The 16,865-nt window shown below is 41.2% G+C and overlaps 1 protein-coding gene across 3 annotated transcripts in view; it reads left to right on the forward strand.

The window, feature by feature from the left end:
• Positions 1 to 2,723: 2,723 nt before the first annotated feature.
• myo18b (myosin XVIIIB) overlaps positions 2,724 to 16,865 on the forward strand; it is a 61,099-nt gene continuing 46,957 nt past the window's right edge. For 2 of the 3 annotated variants that reach the window (XM_081613639.1, XM_081613640.1), the window contains exons 1-10: positions 2,724 to 2,893; positions 5,604 to 5,744; positions 8,893 to 9,047; positions 10,496 to 10,894; positions 11,855 to 11,918; positions 13,341 to 13,453; positions 14,038 to 14,205; positions 14,442 to 14,652; positions 15,363 to 15,505; positions 15,598 to 15,698. In XM_081613639.1, coding sequence (XP_081469765.1) covers positions 5,708 to 5,744; positions 8,893 to 9,047; positions 10,496 to 10,894; positions 11,855 to 11,918; positions 13,341 to 13,453; positions 14,038 to 14,205; positions 14,442 to 14,652; positions 15,363 to 15,505; positions 15,598 to 15,698 — 1,391 coding nt within the window. In that variant the 5' untranslated portion in view covers positions 2,724 to 2,893; positions 5,604 to 5,707. Of the gene's footprint in view, positions 2,894 to 5,603; positions 5,751 to 8,892; positions 9,048 to 10,495; positions 10,895 to 11,854; positions 11,919 to 13,340; positions 13,454 to 14,037; positions 14,206 to 14,441; positions 14,653 to 15,362; positions 15,506 to 15,597; positions 15,699 to 16,865 lie in introns of all 3 variants that reach the window. The other variant, XM_081613641.1, reaches the window with a different exon arrangement.

Raw genomic sequence — 16,865 nt, forward strand, 5'->3', positions numbered from 1 at the left:
TTTGTATTTGACTCATTAATTCAAAGGTCTTTGTGTCTAATTTCCTCATGGTCACCATGCCTACTAATCAACAAAAGTGTATTTCATATATTGGTGTCCTCTCAGGGAGGCCTGGTCAAACAGCACGGTGGGTCGGGTTGCCTTGTAGTGTCTGTGGCAGATTTGCTCTAACAGGTGGAAATTTTAACTTGATTTCAAATTTGTTATAAAAAAAAAAACTGAAGCTGGTATATACAATCAAAACACACATAATTATATATTCCAAGTGTTTATTTCTGTAATTTTGAACATTGTGTTTGACAACTGATGAAAAGTACATCAAACATATTTAAAGGGGCAGTGTTGTGTATTTTCCAGGCTCATAGTTCCATTTTGTAGCACAATGAAATAACTGTTACTTTCAGTTGTTTATAAAAAAAAGTTGCATAATCAAATATGACTTAAAAGAAATTTGACTTCCTTATATAATGCCTTGAAATTGGGCTTCTGTCTCTTTAAGAAACTCCTTCTCCAGCATGTCCAGAAATTCCAGCTTCAGGATGACATCACAACATGGCTCCTCTATTAACCCTTTAACGTTTTTACCAGAGTTGCTCTGAGAAGTATCTACTATAATGAGCTCAGCTGATATGCAGTTCCACCAGGTGTTTGCTGATTGCTGCTGGCTAGTCTGAAGGAACTGGGTGGAGGAGTCGTGGGGAGCTGAAGCAGAAGCTCTGAGGAGCAGCGTCATCCTCAAAGGCAGAGATGGGGTCCACCCAGGTGTTTTGCACAGCTGAATGGTTGCCACGGGAGATTCAAGAACTTCTCAAACATGTGTGAAGGAATTAAAGCAATACTCCAGGTATGTTTTTAATGAGGGAATTGTTTCAGAATATAATATAAATATTCATAATACTGCCCCTTTAAAGAACTTTTTATTACAGATTATGGACCGGCTAAAAAACAATATCCATGTACCGAAACCTCAATACTTTGTGTCTGAAGTACTTGATCTGGGCATGGCTAGAAGGTGATTGACCCAGGTTGTTTTGATGCTGGCATTGAGCCCAGCTGCTTGGTTTCCTGTGTGCCTCAGCTTTCCTTTAGGACATTCAGATCAGTTTGGAGAGCAATCGGTCACTGTTCAATCAATTTCAGAGCTGGATAAGAGTGGTAAATGAAAATGAAGGATGAAAAACATATGTTTCCCCCAATTTTCTCAGATTCTGCTTGAGTGGGGACCAAAATTGTAACATTTTGTTATATTTCCAGTTGCTCTGGTTCGCGTTCACATTGCATTGTGTTAAACAATTCAAACTATTGAAAAACGTGTTTCTCTCCTCACCTGTGGTGGCGCTGCACCAAAAACCACTGAGCAAAACTTCCTTCTTCATAAAATGTAAACAAAGCATGGAGTGACATTGGATTATAGTTGTAGGATTGAAAGATAGGATGAAAGATCATGGCTGCTTTCTACCTCTAACACGGTTGTTTTGGCTGTATTTACCCATAATGCCCTGCGCTGTCCACTTCCTGAACTTGTTTTATCATTTCATTTCCAAAAAGCGGTCTCCGTCCGCTTGGCATTCACATAAGCATTTGAATGGCACCAGATCCCCTTAAACCGAACCAAGACTGAGGTTTTTATGCAGAGCAGAGTTCACTGTTCTTTAGTTTGATTACACATTCACACCTCAACATTGAACCAGACTTTCTAAATAAACGGATTGGAGGCAGATTAAAGCAGACTCAACAGGGCTGGTGTGAGTTCACCCTTAAACAGCCACATTTCTGACTTCTTGTTGCAGCTAGCTGTGCTGCAGTGCTAATAGGGTGTGCTTAGTTTGCTTGTCTGGTAAAATAGTTTTCCAACAAGCAACAGGATCTCTGGGAGACTACAAATCACACACGACTCAACGGTCAACCGCAAAGCCAAAAGGCTTCTCTCTTTTCTTAGGGGAGCAAACGTTTCCCTCCTGGAAGCCGAGCAGGTCACAGCAAACATGTTGGAAACATTAACAGCAGAGAAACTAGCGACATATGAAAGCCAGTGATAACCGGTTCGACCGGCTCCTGTAATAACTGTGATCATTGGGGTTTTTTCTACTTCTTTTGTCTCCTCCTCCCAGAAATCAGCAGGCTCCTCCTCTTCATTCCTGCCCCCTCCCCCACCTGTAGCTGTCAGTCACAGCAGACAGCTAATGAGTTGCAGATCTGCACATGTGCGGTCGTGTCCTGTCAGGGATCCGCCGGGCGGCCATCATTCCCCTCCCATCAGGTGACCTGTCAGCCTCTGTCACATCATTTAGCAGAACTCACAGGTTCAGTCTCTAAAGCCGCTCAGGCGGGACAGAGGGGCTGATATTAATTTTTTGGGTGGTTGATTGGTCATATTTTTTTTGATCTCCTCACCTAAGACTCAAAGTGTTTCAATAAATGATGCAGACAATAAGAAGTGACTTTTCTAGGCAGTTTGTCTCCCTAAATTGTGTTTTCCTGAGGATCCATGTCAGCCAGTTGTCCAAACAGGGTTGTATCCCCTTCCTCCACCCGCCCAGCGCCTGCTGATATTTATAGAGTGTCCTGCCAGCCGTTGTGTGCTGTGTGTGTGTGTGTGTGTGTGTGTGTGTGTGTGTGTGTGTGTGTGTGTGTGTGTGTGTGTGTGTGTGTGTGTGTGTGTGTGTGTGTGTGTGTGTGTGTGTGTTGCTCTATTTCTGGTCCTATTGCTACATGCCCCCCTCGTTCAGTCATACCCAGTGTAAGTCTGTGGTGGTGTCTGTGTGACAGCAGGACGTTTTTATTTGGCCCTCCCCGGATCCACCGCCGGCCTTCTGGATCTCTAAGAAGCTTCTTCAGAAGGTCTCCAGCCCCGTGTTCCCCCTGCCTGCCTGGTGTTCACACACAGCTGGAGGTAAAGACATTTTTGAGTTTTATGGAAAGAAAGAGACATTAAAACCCGGGACTGGAATTTTCCTCCAGGAGTCGATTCGGAGCGTGGTTCTGGGGTCAGCTGCTGCGGCCCTCTCTCAGGGTGTGAGAAAAAAACTGACTGAAGCCACTAGATTTGGATTTGAAATAAGAAATAAGAAGGAAAACTTTCAAATTGGGTCTGCAGCCTGCGGCTCCGGAGCCACTAGTGGCTCTTTGGACTTTCCACTATGACTGTTAATAACTTGGGCTAAAACCCCCCCAAAAAACCAGCTATTATAACTGTATTTTCACATTTCCTGTAGCATATATTTATCTAAAAGCTGTCTTGTCAAAAAGACGTTCAACATTTGCGGTTGTAGGTGAGAGTTTTTTGCTGTCCTGACAGTAACAGTGTCTCTCCTCGTCCCAATGGTTTGGTTGGAAATACTGAGATTTACTGCTGAGTTGCATAAACTAGTCATTGATTCACTGGTTCATAATTAACTCACAGCTCAGTAAGCAACTTTGATTTAGAAACTGAACACGTTTATTTCAATTTCATTCAAAAATACTTTATTTATCCCAAAGGGAAATAAAATGTCAAAAAATTCACATAGAGTTCTTTTGGATGGTCATGCTGTGTTCAGGAAGGCTGTCCAGTAGCAGTCAGTATTACAACGCACCTGAAGAGGCCTCTGACTGAAGACGCTGTTGCTACATGACTGTCATCCATGACTGTCTTGACCTGCTAGCAGCTCAGTATCTGGGCAGCTAAGACACAGCAGCGTGTCCTCTATGACTCCATCAGTGGAGTCATGGAGGAGTCATGGAACATTGAACATTGACCATTGGAATGTTGAGTTTTCAGGAAAACTACACAGCATTAAAAACATGACCTCTAAGCAAATGGCACAAATCATAGTTTAAAAGCCATATTTCATGTCATTTGTATTTTAGTCCTGATCTCTTCTTATTATCTTTACAAAATGATCAGATCCAGGCCCTCTGTCCACAAGGACTTTGCTGTTAAGATAAAAACCTGCTAACTGTGATCAGGCACAGACATAATGAGGCCCAGATTAGGAATATGAAAAGAATTCAGTAGATGGTGACACAGAAAGTTCTTAGTCGCTCATCTCCACCTCTTGTGTTTGTGCCTCTGATATGTTAAAATGGGAATTTCTGAGCAGAGTGAAAACACTGCAGCAGCTCAGTGGAAGTTTTCCAGCTAGTCGTCTTGAAAATGTTTGAAAGCGACTTTAACACTTTTTTTGTGTGATTTAAACACTGTTATTTATTTATTTATTTATTTATTTATTTATTTATTTATTTATTTATTTATTTTGTTGTTCTTCTTATTGTCATTTTATCTCATATCACTAAGGGAAACTGCAGAACAGCAAAAAGCATTTTATGTGTTTCAGAATTTTTTGAGTTTTTTTTTTTATTTATATAAAATTAAATATGTTAAATTCATGTTAAGAGTCTTTAGTGACTCTTTTGCTGTTTTCTTGCTCATTGTAGTCGTGTTAGCCTTGTAACATGGAGCCTCATCATGTGAACTGAACTCTATAAGTCATCAGATTGTCCTCAGACTGTTTGCTAGGAGCCGCTCTCTGTCCTGGCCTCACTGGTTTGTATAGAGCGCTCAGTGTTTTGGATCAGAAGTGGCTCCACACATGGACCAGCGTGTCGCCAAGCTACGCTGCTGCTCTCAGCTTCTCTTTTCTGGACAGATGGCTTGATAACTTGAGTGAAAATTTATCAGAGAAAATATCTTTGCTGACTTTTCCTGCCTGCAGAACTCGTCTCTCTGGATGATTTTTTTCTCAGACAGAAGCTTCTCCTTCGCTGCTCTTTGTGTCGCAGGGCCAAGTCCAAAAGTCTCATAGTTTGTAATTTTCAAATTACAAACTATGGGTTTTTCGTGAAGTTCTTATAAGTAATATCTCTCTTTCCTGCTGTAGAAAAATGCTGTATCAGTGTGAGCCTGTTAGAAAATGAAGAAATCCTCTGAAGTTTAATTTGAACAAGAAGATTGTTTAAATGTCTTAAAATGAGCTAAAACAGATTAGCTGTTAGCTTTCCTCTGCTCTGGTTCAAAAATTCTGAAGTGTTAAGGATTAGACACAGTTAGCCATGCTGAGTGTAGCTAATGGGACGAAGTAAAGGTTTTTAGTTCATAAATATGTAATCTGTCAGTGGGTGAAGGCATCCAGCAACATGTACCTTGTGGACAATAGCAAAGGTTTAGTTAGCCGTGTTGTTTTTCAGTATTTCTGAGATCTATTGCTGAGACAGCATATGTAGTGACTGTCTTTTAGTCATTGTAAAATCAGTCGTTTAATTAGTTTTACTTGTAAATAAGGTATTCTTTGTTCTTGCTAGAAGATTTTTAAATATTTTTTGCTTTCTGTACTTTTACTACATGGTATTTTTATTTATATGTCATTTTTATAACAACTGAAGGCAACATAGATACTTCCTTCTGCTATAAAGTGATTCTATGTGGCTGGAAAACACATAACACCGCCCCTTTAAGTACGGTGGAGGATTAATGATGCTCTGGGCTTTGTTCTCTTCCAAACACCTGATTGATTGTGAGACTTCCTACATTATTTGACATTATGAGCCACATCAGAACTGAATTGTGTTGGGTGCGTTTGTTTGCACATCTTCCCTCCTTTTTAACTGCTTCTGTCCAATGATAGGTTGTCTCACACACACACCACCACTGGCTGACCTCACCGTGACCCCTCCTCCCCACGACCACCGCCATACCCCCCTGAGTCCCGCACTCCTCCTCGGAGCAACCATGGCGTTGTCTTCCCGCTTAAAGCTGTGGGAGCAGAAGGGAGGTGCAGGAGGGCTGCATGCTGTGCTGATTCTAGTCCCTGCCTATGTGTGTGTGTGTGCATGTGTGTGTGTGATGAAGTATTGATTACACAGTCTGTGGCAGCCTGTGTTCTGATCCTGAGTCACTGTGGCATGTCATTGTGCAGTTCCAGTGTTTTAGTCATCCTGCATGTATCAGATGGTCACTTATAGTCTTAGCTCTGCTCAGCAACATGTGGAGGACAGGAAGTGGATCTCTGGCTGCTTCAACCATGGAAACACACAGTAAAGGTTATTTAACGCCCAAGCTGGAGTTTTTCCTTGGTGAAGACCTGGAGCATAGAGTCAGGCTAACGACTACAGAGAAACTGTCAGGAGGGATTGACCAGGCGCTCAGGGTTGCCAGATCTGACTGACAGTTTCCAGCCCAAACAGAGAGTAGAACCCGACCAACTCCACAAGACCCAACCCAGACCTGAAGCTTCAGTAGAGCTCATGTTATCCAGCCATTCACCTTTTTAATATCATTTTTACTCATTGTAACATTGTTTTTAAATGTGAATCTGCATCAACTGCCTGAACTGGCAAACTAAATTTAGGCTGTACTTAAACTGCCCGCCTAGAATCACAACGAGGGCTGCAAATGGCCCCTGCGCCTCACTTTAGACACCTCTGTTCTATATATTACCTACATTTTTTTAGATTAAGTTAAAAACAGGAACTAGTGGGCTTCTTTTTTCGCTTAATTTAACGTTTCTAATGTGCTTTACTGTAAAAGATAATAAATAGTTTTATATTGAAGTTTGACTGAATGGAATTAAGTACCTAATCATGTGTGTGTGTGTTTGTATGTGTGTATAGACACGTGATCATTTTACAGAACGTAGAAATAATAATCCCAATAGATTGTGTAAAGGGAAAGTGTAAATATCTTTAATTTTGTTAAAGGTTAGTATATATTTTTCTTGTTACGTAGATATGATTCTGTTGGGCCTCAGTAGGAAAGGTCGTGGTTCTTCTGCAGCTGTTGAGGGTCTTAAATAAAAAACAAAGAAAATCTGAATTTATTTCCGTACCAATTTCCTTTGGATGCTTTTCCTGAAGCTAAATTTAGAGCAGCATCTACAAGAGAGCACTTAAAATACATTTCAACAGGCTGCTGGAGCTCTGACATACCGGTCAGCCAAACGCTGTATCTGCAGGCTGCTGGTCACTCAGAGCGCCGGGCCGGCAGGTCCACAGGCCCTGAGGATGTTTTCTAGAAGTCACACTGAATAACAACAAGTACAGATGTGCGATGCAGCATATTTTGGTGCTGATCCCAGATAACACAGGGCCAGTACCGTCCATATTTCAGCTTGATTATAATCAATCTTCTGTGTTTTTGTAGTTTATCTTTGAAGTATTTTTCCAAATTTAGAGCAGAATTTAGACAAAGATTATTAAATACTTTAATAACATATTCACATGACAAACAGAAATAATAGAAAAAACAACTCAAATTTGACAAAACAAACATTTCAAAACAAATGAAGCTAAAATATCGATCTTATCTGGCCGGTATGGATCCGATAGCAGGTATTGATATCTGGGATGGATTTGCTCCCCTCACATGCTGGTGAGCTCAGATTGGCTGTCTGGAGTTTTCACAGTGTCTTTTAATAACTTTGGCTGAAAATGATAAAGAACCAACTAATCTTTTTAAAGTTAGATATAACAACAAATGTACATTGTAGCAGTTTTTTCACTTATTTTATTGAATTATGTCATTGAATCTCCACAACAAAATGACACCAAAGATACCAGTAAAATGTTCTAGATCTATATTGTCTTTATTTCAATACTGGAAACGTAATGTAAAAATAAGCTTTAAAAAAGCAGAATTTCCCATAAATCAAACCCTGCTATGGATGATAATGAATCAAGCCTCTTTTTGCAAAATTTTAATGTTCTTCTTTATTTTAAACCATAAAAAGGGGAAAAATGCTTCTATTTAAAGACTAAACAAATTTTCAGTAGCAGATCTTTTTCTTTTTCAAAAATGTTATTTCATGCAACTTAAAACAAGTTTGATTTGCTGATTCCTGCGAGATAAATACCATCATATTTATATGTTTAATTTTCCTGTGTTAAATGTAATACTTACAAATACTTGATAATGTTACCCTTAATTGCGTTGAAGATATTTAAACGCAGCAAATTTGATGGACTGTGGAAAACTGTTCTTGTATCAGTGATTCATCAGTGCTATGAATAAAACTGATCAGTCTCAACATCTATTGATTATCAAACTGCAGGATGAAGAACATTAATCAGGGAGCTTATTAGACATTTTCATTCATGGAACAATAAAGCTGTCTATTATGCCTAAAAATATTGATTTACAATCAAGTTAATTGCACCTAATCAGAGATTATAATAATATTCACACTAACATCTGCTTCCAAATGATTTCATTGAACAACAGAAGAAAAAAGTTCAGTCTTGGAAAAAAAAAACCTTTTAATGGCAACAAACGTTTGAAGTATGAATTTTGACTTAGAGACGGTTGCGTATTAGTTTTATATTTCTGTTATACTTTATTGTTTTTGATTGTTTTATGTTTTTCTGAGATATTTCAAGTTTTCCAGTTCTAGTGTTTTCTTTGCCAAATTAAAGTTGAGAGAGAGAGAGAGTAAAGTTGCATAATTATACTGTACAGTTATTTTTATTATTAATGTCAAAACCACGATATTATCGTTTATGGCAACAATTTCTGGGTCAGTTTGTTGCGGTGACAGGCCTGGTCATGATGAAAAGACTGGAAAAAAAATTATGGAAGTAATTAAATACAGTATGTGTGATGTGTCGGATATGAAAAATGCAACAGGAAATGCTTTGGATCAATAAGTCATGCTTCCCTCTCCTATAAAAATATGAATAATGTATTTTTCCACATGGATCTGATCTGAGTTTATGGCTCTTTTTCAACAGTGACTCTATCAACTGTTAGTTTAGGCAGAAGGTCAAGTCTTGGTAGATGTGCAGATATTTCTTTCTGCCTGTTTGGTGGCTTTCTGTCAAATATTGCATGAATGCATCTCGTGATGAAACTTCAGCATGAAATCACGATGACTTCCTGTTTTTATCAAATTCTGCTCGGTTCCTTTCAATTCCTACAACTCCAGATAAAGGAGGAGAACAAGCCGGCGGCCGCCACCATCCCTCCACCGCCGCTGTCCGTCCTGCCTGGAGGCATCCTGAAGCAGCTGGTCAGAGACTCAGAGAAGGAGACCAAACATAAGGAGCCAGAGGTCAAAGAGGTCAAAGACGAGAGAACAGTAAGCAGATGACTACATGGACAGGCTTTAGTTAGTTAATTCTCCCTCAGATCACTCAGACACAACAGACTCAACAGCATTAAACACATTTGCTTATTTGCAATTGATTATTTTGTGAGTTGAGTTTCTTGGGTTTATTGGTTTAGAAAATCTGAGCCAAATGAAACAAAACCTGAAGCACCTTGAGATCGTAATGAAATAAAGCCTTTGTTTTTACTAAACCTCATGTTTCAGCAGGTAAAGAAAAGAGAAAAAAACTGGACTGAATTTGACCCCGATAATCACAGCATGCCGATTGGTAGACTGTAAAAGTGGGCGGGACTTTATGAGCTGAATTGTAAACTGTCTGTTATCAGACATTAGCCGGTTTCACATGTGGCGTTCCTCCAGGCTCCATTCTCAGACCACTAAACACCTGCAGTCTACTTCAAGTTCTAATCATACATTAGTCTCAGTACAAGATGCTTTCAATGCGTCTATTGTTGACTATGACTTTACACTGATAATCACTTATACTTTCTCAATAGGCTTCTGTGTGTCCATCACAAAATGGTCAGGAGACAACCTGACCATCTGGCTCTTCCACAGTGACTCTTAATCCCATTGACTAAAGATCATAAAGAACCAGTTAATGTTTTTAAATGCAGATATAATAACAACTGCAGGTTTTTAATTCCTTGTTGGTTATGGAATCATTGGACTGAATTTGCACATCAGAAGATGATTTATAGATCCATGTTTTTTTGTTGTTGTCTTTAGGTGGGAAGTAGTGTGATTTTTCTTTATTTTCCACAAACATCAACATCCCACAGGAAAAAAAAACTTTGATGTTTTCCTTATTTTCAAACCTAAAAATAGAGTTAAAACAGTGCCTCCTTCAAAACGATAACATTTCTGTAGTAGATGTATTTTGTCCAGAAGGTCTCAAATTCAAAAATACTTTATTAACCCCAAAGGCAAATTAAACGTTGTAACTCATTAATTATTCGGTTATTGTAGGTTGTGTTGGCATGAGACATCTCTCCTGACATTGAGACTCTAAATGAGTTCAGTTTCATGGACTGAGGGAGAAAATGGCTCCTGGATTGTAAATGTTGCAGACTGCTGCATTAGACTCACAGAGCATTTCTGAAACCTACTGACTAATTCAACCTTCATTCTTGTCAATTAAGAATAATAATGTAAAAAAAAAAAAAAAGAGAAAAATCAATGAAAAACACCCACGTTGCATAATTTTAAGTATCAATCACAGGAGTTTTTGAAGTTGCGTTTTCCTGCTTTATTCTTTATGTCGTATTTCAGTCCATTTGATGCATTTGTTTCTGTAAAGCTCCTTTATGTGCCTGACAAATTTCCTTGAGGTCTTGAGGTTTTGTTGCCACATCCAAATAAATCATCATCATCGTCATCATCATCATCGTCGTCTCTTCATTTCTCTCCTCATTCAGCCGCACAAACTGAGCGACAACCTGGTGCAGCAGTTCCTGGTCCCGGATCAGACTCCTCCCATCCTGGAGGCCGAGATGGCTCTGCGGGCCGAACAGGTCAACAACAGCAAACAGAAACGGTCCGACTCCGTCCAGTCGGACGGCGGCCCGCCATCCCAGTGCCACATCATGACTCCGGACTCCGACGGACAGACGCTCTCACCGGAGCCCCCGAAACAAAACCAGCAACAGGAAAAGAAGCAAGACGTGGTGGGCAGGAAGAAGCTGCAGCCCGAGCCGAACAAGAGGAGGACGGACGACCGGAAGCTGGTGGAGGCCAATCAGAACGGGATTGAGGAGAGACGGGAGCCGGAGGCGAGGCAAGCTGACGCAACCGTACCGGAGCAGAATGGGAAGGAGGTGCGTCTGTTCATTAAAAATGAATATTTTATGGTTTGATTTAGTCCCTAATTCACACCTGGTGGAGGCGCCATCACCACTAAGCTAAACACGAGCCAGAGGTGTTCAAATGTTTTGAACCAAGGGCCAAAATCCCAAAGCTTAAAGTCCTCAGGGACCAAAATCAGCTTTTTCTCTGCATGTATGATGGCAAATAATAATCAAATTGTGAATTATTTTTACTTTCCCTGCACAGCAATAAATCAAACAAATAATATTTTCATGAAATGAACATTAGTATGACATTTGCCTTACAGCTATTTAACTTTGTGGGCCAGTTATTAGTTTTTTGTTGGTCTTTGAAATGTTTCTAGTTGATTTTTCACTGTGTTTAGTTAAGCATAATGAACAGCTGGACATGAGTGTGTTTCTGAGTAAAACGCAGCTGGATGTTTGTAGCATGAACTTCTATAAAATAAAATTAAAAGCCTAAAAAAGGGAGAGGATGTTGTTCACTTATATTACAGAATGTGTCTTTTCATATCAAGCTGTTACCTTTTGAAGTTTGACGTTCTGAGATGGATTTGAAATCTTTTGTGCGTCTGTCTGGAATCCATTTATTTAGTTCACTATTACTGAAAAACACACAGACACATCAGTGCTTTGAAGCTTTGTAGAAAACAAGAAAGTTCTTCAAAAGAAGATTGCTATATGTCATATAATCTTTCTCCATAAGATTTTAAGTTTTTCTTTTCATTTTTTTTCTTTTTTTTTACAAAAACCATGAAAGCCTTAAAAAACCCTTTAGTGGATTTGATATTTCAAATAAATCTATTTCAGATTTAAGACAACTGTTTTTTGTATGTACATCTACAAAGATCCAAAGAAGAAAAAGACAGAACTGAGATAAATGCCTTTGATCTATGTGTTTTCGTTTTTATTGATTTGACCTGTTTGTCGTCCTGCTGTCTGTCCTGCCAGGTGAGGGACGTGTGGTACGAGGTCGGACCTGTGTGGTTCGTCCACAAGGACGGCTTCACCCGCGGTGAGTGAAGAACACACACCGGAGGCGGCCAGAATGAAACTACATGCACAGGATTGGTGGAAAGAAAAAGCCTGGTCTTTACCAGACTGTAAAGTAACAGAAAATGTTTCATGTCATTATTTAGTTCATAAAACTGCAGATAAAAAGGCAGAGCTGTGTGAAAACAAAGTGCAACAGTAACTCTCAGTAATCTTTTTCTGTCTGGTTATATTGGTCTTTATAGCATTGCTGGAGGGACTTTAGTCTGACTCTTGTTCATAAACGTGGTTTTATTTCCTCCATGACCGCAGCATGGCCAAACTCCAGCTCTGTGTTCAGACCAAACGCTTCCAAACAAACTGCAGCTGTTCAGTCTTCTTATCGTTCCGTCAGAAACTTTTACATTTAGCAAACCAACTGCCTGGACAAAGACAATGAAAGTCAAATGTAGACGCCTCTTAACCACTGAGGAGACGTCAGTGAAGCCTCCTGACTTCTCAGCCATGTTGATAGACAGAAAGTCGCTTCATGATTCCATCGACCCGATTCGTCTTTAATCAGGGAATGAAACCTGAGACCTGAGCGTTGCACAACCTCACCATTGAGTTCATGTGATAGAACCAGGGACGTAAAAAGCCTCAACTATCTGGTAAAGAAGGCTGGTTCTGTTCTGGTTCTGTTCTGGTTCTGTTCTGGTTCTGTTCTGGTTCTGTTCTGGTTCTGTTCTGTTCTGTTCTGGGGATGACTGTAGAACCTCTGGAGATAATGATGCAAAGAATAATTCTTCATAAAAACAAGAAACTTACAGACAACCCTGACCATGATCTTCTAAGACAGAGTGTCTCCAGTCAGAGGCTTCTTCAGTTTTGCTGTAACACAGACCTCTACAGGAGTTCCATCCTGTCCACAGCCATCAGCATCTCTGAAGAATCTTGAATTAAAGAGTTACAGCAGCATTTCATTTCCTTTTGGGGTCAATGAATTATTTTTGGAGTAGAATTAAAGTGAATTGTGTTTTTGTTTAGATAAATAAATTACAAATCTATTAATTGTCATTCATTTGGTAATTTATAAAAACAGAAGCTTCTAAAGCATATTTTAAAAATATTTTCTGTCGTCAGTGACAGTTTTAATGAGCGGATCACGCAGCTGAGCTGCGTTAGCCGCTGTGTGTGTAAACACACTGCAGCTCTGCAGCGACGTGATCTGGGATTAGTAACATCATCTGTTAATCCACACACAGTCTGCAGTGAGCCAGCAATGGCTGGACGTCCTGCTTTAAATTAGTTCCAGCCGCTGCACCGATCCAGTTAGAGCCCGGCAGCCCTGACCTCTGACCTCCAGCGCTACTGGGCCGAAAGCAGAGACTCTGAATGGGAAGCTCACCTGAAGGCGTGCCTGTTGGTTCATGTGGGATTTTTTAAACACTTCTTGTCTTTTCAGCCACTCAGCTGAAGCCGGATGAAGGAACGCCTGACCTCCCGCCGGGTCGGGTCAGAGTCCGGCTGGAGACGGACGGCTCGCTCCACGACGTCACGGAGTTTGAAGTTGAAAAAGTGACTGCTTTTCTTTCGTTATTTTTACTTACAAAGATTAATAACAGCAATAATAATAATATGCACAGCTGCAACTAGCAGTTATTTTAGTAAACGATTATTCTGGTTGTTAATCGATTTATCACATTGAAAAAAATCACCCGATTTTTCTTTTGTACAATATTAGAAATATTTTAATGATGCGACTAATTGAATAACTCGATTCCTTTTTTAAATAAGGAGATAAACATTTCATTACCTGAACATTAACAGCTTTGCTTTTTGTGAAATTGAACCAAGTGAAGCTTAAACTCCCACATGAGGAGTTTTTGGGTAAAACATTTTTGTGCATTCCAAGGTGTTTTTATCTTAAATGCAAAATATAATATAATTTCTTTAATGTTTTACTTTTTGCACATTGTTCTTTATTTAAAGAATGAAAAAAAATATATATATATATTTATATATATATATTGTACATACTTATGAAAGAGAAAAAAATAAATGATTTAGCAGGTTTTTTTTCAGTGTTCTTTCTGCACCAGTATAACTTTGCAGCGATCTGAGTCAGAGCTGCAGCAGCTAACGGCTCTCTGCCTCCTCAGTGTAACCCGTCAGAGCTGGATGTGTGTGAGGATCTGAGCGACCTGCAGTGTGTGAATGAAAGTGGAGTTCTGCACACACTGACTAGTCGATCCAAAGCCGACATGCCCCTCACTCATTCTGGACCCAACCTGGTCAGCCTGTGGCCCCCGCTGCAGACCCACAGCAAGGTGAGCTCCTACTCACTTTAGTAACCATATTTCCTCATCAACACACCTGGAGTGTTGCTTTGGTTCTATCATGCATGTTTGAGAAATTCTTTAATCTCCCATGGCAACCATTCAGCTGTGAGAAACACCTGGGTGGACCAAGCTCCGCCTTCAAGGCAATAAAAATCCTGCAAACGTGTTTGTTTGTTTGTTTATTTTTTAACACATTTTTTTCTCCTCGGTTCTTTTTGTATCAGAGCTTGAAGACACGGCGGGGGGAGTGTGTGTGGGACGCCCCCCCTGCTCTGGACGCACTGGTCAAGCGGGTGTATCTGTCCATGGTGGGAACCCGGAGGGACCACAGTGTGTGTGCGTTGGGACGCAGCGGCACGGGGAAGACCACCACCTGCCAGGCGTTCACACACACTCTGCTGAAGCAGGCCGGAGCAGCCGGACCGAACATGAGCGGTGAGACGACAGAACCAAACACACCACACAGAGTTTCATGCCAACGGTATTATAGCTAACTGAAACTAATGAAACAAGGAAAAAGTGAAACTGAGAAACATTTTCATTTACAGAAGTAAAAAGAGTAATTAATGTGGAAAAAGTATAACTGGAACTATTTTGTGTGTTTGTGAAACCAACTAAAACATATTGAAATTATAGATATGATATCCTTCGCTTTTGTGCTTAAGAAACTTAATATTAGTCTTTTGAACAGATGAGAAATAGATTTTTCCCCCACACCAGCAGTTTACATCAGCTGTCAATACATTACAGTCCTCCACTCTCCTCCAGGTGGCGCTAACACTCGTCTGCAAAATGGTGACAACACAAGTTGGGAGAAAACTCCAATCAGCTGTTCAACAATAATTGAATATTTTTCTTTTTGAAAAAGGAATCAGTACTCAATCAATGTAAACAAAATCACAGTACAATACTTTGACCTTTTTGAATTCTGCACCTAAAAATGAACAAAAGTATGAAAGAAGTAAAGCTACTAAAAACTAATGAACATTTAACCAATAATAACTAGTAAAAAGTAGCATGCACACTCTAAAAACTAATTCAAATGAACTGAATTAGACGAGCAAAAAGTCACAGTGAAATCAAACTAACCTATAAGAACCCAGCTGTGCTCCGGCCGTCCCTCATCCTCAGTATCTGTCCCTCAGTGGAGCGTGTGAGCGCCATGTTCTCCATCCTGAGGTCCTTTGGCTGTGTGAGCTCCCTGCACAGCGACGCCTCGTCTCGGTTCGCCACGGTCTTCTCCCTGGACTTTAACCACGCCGGCCAGGTCTCTGCTGGACACCTGCAGGTACGCAGGACAGACACACACACACATGCACGGATTAGCAGTCAAACACACTGAAGCTGATTCCTCCCGCTGTGCGGCTCTTCGTTACACAGACCATGATGTTGGATAAATGGACAGTGTGTCAGAAAACTCCAGGAGAAAGCAACTTCCTGATCTTCTCCCAGATGCTGGCGGGACTCAGCTCAGAGATGAGGTAACGTTTGAAATCAAAGAAGCTTTTCAATGACATGCTCATAGGAAGAGTTTTATTTCTCAAAGTTACATTTTCTGCTATAGATTGTGTCAGTTTGTCACTAAATTTAACCAATTATTGTTAGTCATTTGAAAAATATCTTTGTCATGGATTGTCCATCACGAACACCATGTTCAGGCATAAGGGCGTCCATATGTGCACTTGGCACCACGACACTCTAGGCCGCAGTTTGATGATCGATTTTGTCATAGTTTCATCGAATCTGCGGCCGTATGTCTTGGACACTCGGGTGAAGAGAGGTGTGGAGCTGTCCACTGACCACTACCTGGTGGTGAGTTGGGTCCGGTGGTGGGGGAGGAAGTCTGTCAGACCTGGCAGGCCCAAACGTGTAGTGAGGGTCTGCTGGGAACGTCTGGCGGAGTCCCCTGTGAGACGAAGTTTTAACACCGATCGCCGGCAGAACTTCGAACACGTTCCGGGGGAGGTTGGGGACATTGAGTCTGAGTGGACCATGTTCCATGCCTCCATTGCCGAGGCGGCTTATCGGAGCTGCGGCCACAAGGTTGTTGGTGCCTGTCGCGGTGGCAACCCTCAAACCGGTTGGTGGACACCTTTGGTGAGGGATGCTGTCAAGCTGAAGAAGGAGTCCTATCGGGCCTTTTTGGCCTGTGGGACTCCAGACGCAGCTGATGGGTACCGGCGGGCGAAGCAGCATGTAACTCGGGTTGTCGGTGAGGCAAAAACTCGGGCGTGGGAGGAGTTTGCCCTGGAGAAAGACTTCCATACGGCTTCGAGGCGATTCTGGTCCACTATCCGGCATCTCAGGAGGGGGAAGCAGTGCAGCACCAACACTGTTTATGGTGGGGATGGTGTGCTGCTGACCTCAACTCGGGACGTTGTGGGCCGCTGGGCGGAATACTTTGAAGACCTCCTCAATCCCACCAACATGCCTTCTGTTGAGGAAGCTGAGCCTGGAGACTCTGGGTTGGGCTCTCCAATCTCTGGGACGAGTTCGCCGAGGTGGTCAAAAAAACTCCTTGGTGGCAGGGCCCTGGGGTGGATGAGATACGCCCGGAGTTCCTGAAGGCTCTGAATATTGTAGGGTTGTGTTGGCTCATGCGACTCTCCTATATCGCATGGACATCGGGGACAGTTCCCCTGGATTGG

The sequence above is a fragment of the Poecilia reticulata genome, chromosome 12 (assembly GCF_904066995.2).
Source record: "Poecilia reticulata chromosome 12, P_reticulata-male-v2, whole genome shotgun sequence".
NCBI lineage: Eukaryota > Metazoa > Chordata > Actinopteri > Cyprinodontiformes > Poeciliidae > Poecilia > Poecilia reticulata.